This window comes from Dufourea novaeangliae, unplaced genomic scaffold (genome assembly GCF_001272555.1).
Source record: "Dufourea novaeangliae isolate 0120121106 unplaced genomic scaffold, ASM127255v1 scaffold8, whole genome shotgun sequence".
Classification (NCBI taxonomy): domain Eukaryota; kingdom Metazoa; phylum Arthropoda; class Insecta; order Hymenoptera; family Halictidae; genus Dufourea; species Dufourea novaeangliae.
The window spans coordinates 3549569-3559278 of NW_015373923.1; the positions used below are offsets into that span (position 1 = coordinate 3549569).

The 9710-nt window shown below is 38.8% G+C and overlaps 1 protein-coding gene across 1 annotated transcript in view; it reads left to right on the forward strand.

The window, feature by feature from the left end:
• The first annotated feature begins 3192 nt into the window (after positions 1-3192).
• The window catches only part of LOC107194986 (diuretic hormone class 2), an 8942-nt gene continuing 2424 nt past the window's right edge, over positions 3193-9710 (forward strand). Inside the window, exons 1-2 of the mRNA XM_015584717.1 lie at positions 3193-3436; positions 8928-9036. Coding sequence (XP_015440203.1) covers positions 8951-9036 — 86 coding nt within the window. The 5' untranslated portion in view covers positions 3193-3436; positions 8928-8950. The remainder of the gene's footprint in view (positions 3437-8927; positions 9037-9710) is intronic.

Consider the following 9710-nt stretch of genomic DNA (forward strand, 5'->3'; position numbering starts at 1 on the left):
CGCTCTGTTTTCGCAACGATTTTTATCGAAATTAACATCGGACCAACCGTCTTTTCTCAGTCCCGAGAAAATCGCGACGGGGATCGTAAATATTTGTCGTGGGTAGCGGTCTTATATTTATATTACGATCGACGTCGAACGACTCCTCGTGGTCCACTCGAATCGGTGTCGATCGAAAAATAATAGCCTAACGCTGACAAGATTCTCCCCCCTCCCCTGTCATGAAAATGTTTTTCAAATTGACCGAATCGGTTTTAGGGTTCACCGGCTGAACGCAAGGAAAACTGACGGGGCGTTAAACGACACCGATTCACCTTCGCCCTACCACCAGTCTGTACCTAATAGTGGAACATACGTTCTCCAGACGTACTTGTGACGTTTTTGTGCCATTTGTGTTATAATTTTGATTGTAAATTTAGTATAGTTAATTACAATATAATTATAATTGTCTTACAATTTCATTGTAATTGTGATTTGGGTTTTGTAATTAAATTACATTTTACCCAACTCTGACGTAGCAGGGACATGAGGACCTTTTAGGGACATCCTTCGAATGTACTGGAGAACGTACGTTCCGGACGTACTTGAGACGTTTTTGTGCCATTTGTGTTATAATTTTGATTGTAAATTTAGTATAGTTAATTACAATATAATTATAATTGTCTTACAATTTCATTGTAATTGTGATTTGGGTTTTGTAATTAAATTACATTTTACCCAACTCTGACGTAGCGGGGATATGAGGACTTTTTGGAGACATCCTTCGAATGTACCGGAGAACGTATATTCCGGACGTACTTGTGACGTTTTTGTGCCATTTGTGTTATAATTTTGATTGTAAATTTAGTATAGTTAATTACAATATAATTGTAATTATCTTACAATTTCATTGTAATTGTGATTTGGGTTTTGTAATTAAATTACATTTTACCCAACTCTGACGTAGCGGGGACATGAGGACCTTTTAGGGACATCCTTCGAATGTACTGGAGAACGTACGTTCCGGACGTACTTGTGACGTTTTACTATTTGAGTAGACTTTCGTTCTCCCATTTATGGTACACGTTCTATAAGGCATAGATTTAGTTACCATTTCGTGCACTCGTGGTTCGTAAGACTGGGCGAATACTTATTGGCGAGTGCCTCGGGAAAAGGCAACTTGTTGAATCGTTACCCACGAGAACGCAAACACGAGGAACGTTTGTACGCTTAATGGACACGGCTTCGCTAAATCGCATCCACGCAAGTATGTGTCTACGATGAAGTTATCGACGAATCAAACGTGACTAACAACCGACAAGTTTCTGTTCCCTTTAAATATCTGGCTCACTATGTATCCACCACGTTCTACCACATTTCCTTTCAGACTCTCCGGAGATCTCTTCATTCCCTAGTTCGCACGATTCTGTTACACCATCGTTCATTGGCCGTTCTGCTCGGTGCGATATTTCAACGGAAATTCCAGCATGTTTGTACACTCGACTATGTATATACCGTGACGCAAATATTTTCGGTCTTAGAACGTACATTGCTTATATTCGTCGATGTGGAATATGTACTTTACATTCGTCGAAAGGATCTCCCCAGGTTAAACAGCTACGACACAAGTGCCAGATGAAAAGGTCGTTCCCCAGAGGAGAGACAGTAAAGTCCCGAATGCGAGAAAACGATTAATCGTTACTCGAGCCACGGACGAGATATAAGTTTAGACCCAACATGCAATGTAATTTTCTGTCCAATGCTTTGGACTTATTACTCTAGAATTCCATTCCTTTCTAGCGAAATCGAGGCAATAATGTATGTATGTATCGCTATATGGACGTGTGTGTGCTGTGCGTTATCACGGGTCGAATGTAATTCCTGATATCGGAAACTTTTATGTAGAAGTGCATTCTAACCAGCGTGATTTTCGTGGGACACCAAGTCCTATAAGATGTTAGGTCTATACTGACCTATACGAAAATTTTCGTAAATCAACACGTTCGGAAACTATTAGTACTGTAAAATAACAAGGTCTTACTAAAGGGAACGGGTATTTCCAGAATTTCCACCGTGATAATTCAGTTCCATGGTATGCCCACAAAAGGCTTTCGCGTGAAGTTATCATCACCATAAACTGTTACAAAACTGACCATTACAGTTTAGTCGCATCACTTTCTTGTATAGGTTTTATTAACAGTTGACTGCCAGCTACGAGATGATTCGTAGTTGAAACATTGCAAACATGCTGGATTATTTAAATACCTCTACAAAATTTTGACATAAGATTAATATCACAGTATAATTTGAAACAAGACAAGCAATCTTTATTAATCAAACGCATATATTTTCAAAGGATTACGACTTAAAAAACGAAATAAAGCGTGTCTGGCTACGTACTGCCTTTTCCACTGTGGCAGTCAACGTGTTAATGATCCCAAACGTGAATGTGGAAACGCAATCCACGATGTCAACCATATTATATAACTCACAACGATACAAACTAATAAGAGAATTAAAAAAAAATTAAATTATATCCTCCCTTAAGTATAAACATGATAATCGCTGAACCAAACATACCAGTCTGTCCATACGTTCACAGCTGTTTAAAAAGTTGTAATCTCAAAATTTAAAGTAACAACCAAAACCTAGAATGTTTAAATTTATGTAATACGTAACAACATATACTAATGTTTGTTAGTATAACAGAAATAAGCCTCGTAAGATGTGCTAAACACGTTGACTTCCACAGTGGAAAAGGCAGTACGTAGCCAGACACGCTTTATTTCATTATTCGAGTCATAAATCTTTGAAAACATATGCGTTTGATTAATAGAGATTGCTTGTCTTGTTTCAAATTATACTGTAATATTAATCTTATGACAAAATTGTGTAAAGGTATTCAAATAATGTTTCAACTACGAGTTATCTCGTAGCTGGCAGTCAACGTGTTAATAAAAAAAAAAATGTTAAGTGTATTCTTATGTCATCTGTGCTCGAGCGAACTAACGAAAATCCTCGATGATCCGTTCGTTCCTATTTTTTAACTACAAACCTGACCGATAGTTGCTGACAGTTGAATCGACGTGAAGAACAAAGATGGTTCACCAAGGTGGTGATTCGACGACGTCGTTGGAAGACAGGGGACGGCTACAGGTCTGGTGGAGCGTAGCGTGGCCGAGTATCGCGTCACGCTCGTTGGTTGTTGCCGGGACGATAGCGGAGGGGGTTGGTGGTAGGAAAAGCTCGGAACGGGGTAGCACACGAGTCCGTTTGATTGGACGAGAATGTTTAGATACAACCGTGGTGGGGATAGGGATGAAGCGGGTGCCGCAAAGTCGCGGGCTTATATAAACCGGCAACGAAGGATTCAGATTCGCAGAGCAGCACTCTCCTTCGTCGAGGAAACCTGGAAGATCGAATTCGACGTGTTCTCACGACAGATTCGTGAATCGAGGTAAGTCATCGTTCGTCGTAATCTTTCATACACACCGGTTTTAAAAGAAAATCCATCGTTCCCGTTCGTGCCAATCACTCAGTGCAGAGCACGTACGTATTTCTCGTTCGCGATCGAACAAACAATTGTGGTGTTTTAAAGTTCATTTTTCAATGGGGATGGAAAGATGTTGAATCGAATCGGAGAAACGTGTGGTTGTTCCAAATACTGTGCACACATAGATACGTCGTTTGATCATAAACATACAATCCGTCTTGCGATCGAGATTAAAGCCTTCGCGAAATCATTTCGGTGTTTCGATCAACGAGAAATTCTCCACTTGTTTGTTAAATCGGTAAATCTTGTAGGATTACTTTCGTCGCCATTTACTTAGTACCTAATCTATAAAAACCGTGAGTAATTTATTGAATAATTCCAATTAATGCTCTTCGTGGATCACGATCTGTTTACCGATTTTCGAATCTCCCTCGATTATTTCCATTCGTTTCGTAAAATCCGTTAATGGTCGGAAACACTCTCGTCCACGGGGACCGCGTCGGGTGAATTGAAATAAACACGTAGTGAAATTTCGCACGGTAAACCGTCGATTTTCACGGTAACGATTCGCGACACGTCCGTTCCATCTGTTCCCGCGACGCGACAATTGACCGCTGCGGTTTTATTCAATACGAAATATCTGCGAAACAATCCACCAACGGCGTACTGGAACAATTTTCAACGAGTTTTCGTAACGTTCGCAACTCGGTCGGAGGATTTATTCCTCGGACGCGTTCGTCGGAGTATCAATTCCACATTTCACGCCTGCACGTCGATTCTCCAGCAGATTCGCGCGAAACACGATATTTCGAATTCGTTCGTTGGTTTTGAATAGACCTGAACGGTTCTTCTTCAGGTTCCTTTTGACATTACTGACGAAAAATTTTTAGAAGATCGATTACCAGATTTTATTCTTCAAACGAAATTCTGTTCCGGAAGTTCCGATCGTGACAATGTGGTTGCATTCGAATGGTCGCATGTCACGTGACACCCAACTAGGCGAAAACGCAACACCACGCGAATGATAATAATAATAATGTTATTAACGGGGTAAAACCTTTGGTACACAAAAGGATAGTGGTAGATAACAAACTTAGATACAATGAAATAATTAATATATATACAAGTAAATATAAAAAGAATAATAATAGAAAAAGGTAGAAAAAAAAATCAAAATTAAGGCAAAACGTAACACCACGCGAATTATTATAACAATAATAATTTTATCAACGGGGTAAAGCCTTTGGTACACAAAAAGATAGTGGTAGATAAGAAAATTAGATACAAGGAAATATTTAAAATATATACAAGTAAATATAAGAAGAATTTACTTTTGTAATACACAAAGAGTTTACTTTTCTGCTCCTTCAAGGTGTGTCAGAAAAAATCATATATTTTACTAAAATATGGTTCAAGTGATCCAATTTATCGAATCCTGAAATCAGCCAATAAATTCACGGATCTGATTGAGGTTTTCAGTGGCTCTATTGAATACTTTAAGGCATCCCTTCATAGAGCACTAAGAACTGTTTAATCAGTTTTCAGTGGCTCTATTGAATACTTTAAGGCATCCCTTCATAGAGCACTAAAAACTGTTTAATCTTAGTTAATATGTTATTAAAAATTTCCTATCGCGACTAATTCCATATTGTATAATACATCGATGTAACTGTTTCTAATCTAATTTTCATTAATTGTTATGTATGTATACTGACTTAGTTAATATGTTATTAAAAATTTCCTATCGCGACTAATTCCATACTGTATAATACATCGATGTAACTGTTTCTAATCTAATTTTCATTAATTGTTATGTATGTATACTGGGTTTATACCTGTTAAATAACGAAATAAGAAAAAAAAAATATTGCGTAGCTGGGATAATAACACTGTTAACGAAGGAAAAAAAAAAACGATGATCGATTCCAGCGGCGAGATGCGTGGCGATAGGGTCGGCTAATAAAATAACTCGCGGCGTGTTCGTTTCTACGTGACTCCGGATGGTCTTCCGTCGTATCCGTTTCGTACGGCCACGCGAAAACGTTCTCTCAACCCCACCGTGGCTGACGCGTTTCTCCTGTAGTCGAGGAGCGAACGTATCGAGACGACGACGAGTGGTTTACCTTCGCGACTCGCCCCTAATTCATTGTTTGCGCGACAAAAAAACAGTATATCGCGAGAACCTTTCTCTCTCTTTGTCGCAAAGTAAACGGCGAGGACTCGAGTTTTATCTCTTCGATCGGAGGGAAAAGGAAATTCCTACTTACGTATGTAGGGGAAAGGTGTCTAAAACGATCCCTTTAACTCTTTAGGGTTAGGTGGGTTAAAAACTGTCCCACCTTTTGCTTAGCTTTTTATGCATGGTGGGATATATTTTAACCCACCTCGAAAAGTTGAGGTTACTCATAATCATACAGTTAAATATTTTATTTTTATATAATTCTTTTTATATTAAACGAAATTCTGTGCAACTAGAGTTTTTATTTTCTTTAAAATCGTGTGGCTCAAAGAGTTAAGGCATAATTTATATAAAAAATACAAATGCTCAGTAATTAAATAAAAGTAAAGTAGTTTTTGTAAGTTAGTCTATCTATCTTATCATTGGTTTAAATAAAATTTAGCTACCTGATCGATTATATTTTTTATTCACGTTTCTTTGAAGGCATATTTAAGGATCATTTTGTAATGTATTTGTATAAAATGATCCCGAGGGATCCTTTTAGAAACCTTTCCCTTAATAGCTAGAAAAACCATTTCCGTAAACTCGATCAAATATCGCCTTGTTTCTCGAGGAGACCGTATGTTCCTCGATTCGGTTTCATCGCACAGAAATACGTAAACCGGAAGTGCACCTTCACGTCGTCGTTTCAATGCAGTTCGACGTTCGATTCGGCTGTCGTTCGAAAAGTGCTATCGTGTCGTCGATGGGAACTTTATACCGAAACTTTCGAGAGATCCAAGTGGTCCTTGAAGGAAGGAAGCTAACGTTACGCGTGCTTCGAAACTTTTCCTTCGTTCTTCGTCTTGTTCGTGTCCTCTATTCACGCGAATGCATTTCACTGGTTCGCGTCCATCCAACCGTGTACAACCAATCTCGTCTGGGTTAGGCGATAGGATGCGTTTCGAAAAATTTCAACGAGAATCACGCAACTGCTCCTCGTCTTCGAAGGAACATATACGAGTCCAACGAACGACCCAGCTGTTGCATCGCAGTTCGAATTTCACGCCCGTCCATGCACGCTTATCCCTTGTCTAGGCAACCGGGTATACCCATTTCTAAATTTCCTTTCACAATTTTTTATGGTCTTCCCTAAAACAGCACTTGGTATTTTATTGGAAGGGAAAAGTATGAAAGCAAAATTATCTATGTTTATCTAATCTTGTCGGAATGGAAGTCGAATCGAGTTAGCTGGACCATTTCTCTACCGTTGTACTAATTGCCATTATTGGCTATACCGATTACTTCTTACCCCTTGTGTAGGCAACCAAGTGTACCCATTTCTAAATTTCCTTTCACAATTTTTTATGGTCTTCCCTAAAACAGCACTTGGTATTTTATTGGAAGGGAAAAGTATGAAAGCAAAATTATCTATGTTTAACTAATCTTGGAATGGAAGTCGAATCGAGTTAGCTGGACCATTTCTCTACCGTTGTACTAATTGCCATTATTGGCTATACCGATTACTTCTTACCCCTTGTGTAGGCAACCAGGTGTACCCATTTCTAAATTTCCTTTCACAATTTTTTATGTTCTTCCCTAAAACAGCAGTTGGTATTTTGTATAAGTATGAATATAAAATATGAAAGTAAAATTATCTATGTCAGAATGGAAGTATTAAGATGGTTCGGGACAAACTCGAAAGACTAGATAATTAAATAAAATTCCTACAGATTGTTTACTATAACGAAATACAGATATTCGAAAAATTTGAGGCTAGGTCATCGATGAAATGAATAAGAAAAAGCTTGTCAAAAGTTCAGTTTTTAACACAGCTTTTGTGGCAGTCTTACGATTTCTTACCGGAAGTATAATCTGTTTTTTTCACAGAAACTAGAACTGTTAACCAAAAACTAGGTACTGAAAGTATAAATCCTGAGCTTTCTGATAATCAATAACAATCTTGTACCATGCCAAACATTCCAGGAAGATGTTTGACAATAATGTCCAGAATGTGTCGGTAGGTGGATGTTTATTGGAACTATGTTGAGAACTTGGCAACATTGCTGAAGTAGGGTCATACCCGCGAAATTCAAATAAATTGAAAAAGTGTCTTACCTATTTCGTGCTTTAGTGAATTCTAATTTTCTAAACTATAATACACGAGAATATAATTAACTTTGCATAGAAGAATATTAAATATTGACTACACGCTGGAAAACTGAACGCGATTAACCAAAATATATTTTTCATTTAAAATATAATGAAGAATGATCACTGGAAATGTCGTTAAAATTCATAGATATAATTTTTATACGCTGTAAAACGTATTATTGGGTGTTTAATATCAATTAGTAATATTATGCTTCATTAACTAGAGAATCAGGTATGAACAATCTTAAACAAATTCGTCGTGTTTCTCCTGTGCATATGTACGTGGTCTAAGAATCCGTCGAGACGATCGTGAACACGAAAATAAAACAGTTAACCCGGTGATAACAGATGGAGAGAGGGAAATAACAGGAAAATTGGAACGGAAAGCGGGAAGTCGGAAGCGGAAAACGGAAGACTGAACGCCGCGGCGAAACAGCAAACGGAGAACGGAAAAGGGGGAACGCGAACAGCGATGAATGCCGGTGCATAAATGGTCGGAAAAAGAAACACGCTGATACAGTTGGTAATTCTCGTTACGAAACCGTGAACACACAGCCGAGAGTAAAACGCATTTTCTTCGGAAAACCGCGCGTCAGTCCCCATTAACAAACGAGCGTCATAATCGATTTCCACGTGTGCACGCTGGGAACGATCGCGAGACTAACGAGTCGACGTGTTTCTTTGTTTCTTTTTGTTTTTTTTTTAGCAGATACAGGAAAACGGTCAACGTGGTATCGACCACCTCGTTATCGTCGTCCTTCCAGCGAAATCAAGTACACACAGGCGTGAAATAGTATCGTCAACGTCAATTATCGAAAGCGACGAATCCAATTATCCCGCGTTACGGCGAATCGTCACGCTCAAAAGCGGCTCGTGATTGCCGTCCAATAAAATACTAATTCAAGGAACATCGACGGTGATGATATATGTATATTAGATTTGTAAAGCTTCGCGCCGGTAATCCGAAGCGTACGACGAACTCCTGCTGAATCTAAACCGTGGTCTGAATAGTTTGTTAGTCGCTTTACTCGAAAACGACAATCTCTTCTTGGCTATCCGAAACAAGAAGGAGGGCCGATGCAATCTTTCTCGACTATTCCCGCTTTCTTTTGTATGTCTACATAAGTGTTCTCTCGTTTTCAGATCGAAAAGTTACGACGCCGACGATGCAGCAAAGGATCGTATTGTTCTGCGTGTTTCTGGTGGTCGTCGGTCTTATCGTGTCGTCGATTCCGTCGACCGATGCTGCACCGTAAGTCTTCCACGACTAATTCAACCTCAGACTCTATTTTCACTTGTTTCGCGAACAATTGCACACCCACGAGCAAACTCGGCTTCTGCTAGGAGAAAAAGTGGCATTGATATTTATGCCAAATTAACGTTCGATTTAGCATATATTTTCGTACTTGAAATAAATTTACCAAGTTATAGGAGGCCTTACTTTTACGTTACTTTTTCCACTAGGAGAAAAAGCGGCGTAGTAAATTTATTCCAGGGATTGAAATTAATGTTAAATCGAATATTAGTTTGGCATAAATTTCAGTAATTCCAAATACCAACAGACAGGAGCATGGTAGGAGGCCCTTCTCTTATGTCAACTTTTTCCCCTAGCGGAAGCCGAGTTTGCTCGCGAGGGTATGTTAGTATACACCTACGAGCAAACTCTGTTTCCACTAGGGAAAATAGTGGCGTAACAGAAAGGCCTCCTACCACTTTTTTTTAACATTTTCGAGGTGAACAGGGCAGTTGATAAATTCGCGAAAAAGAAATTCGGAGATATAACCTAGAAAAATTTAGTAAATATCGTTAAATATGGTGAATGTACACCCACGAGCAAAGTCAGCTTCCGTTAGGGGAAAAGTTGACGCAGGAGAAGGGCCCCCTACCACTTAGTACATTTATTTCAAGTACTGAAATAAATGTTAA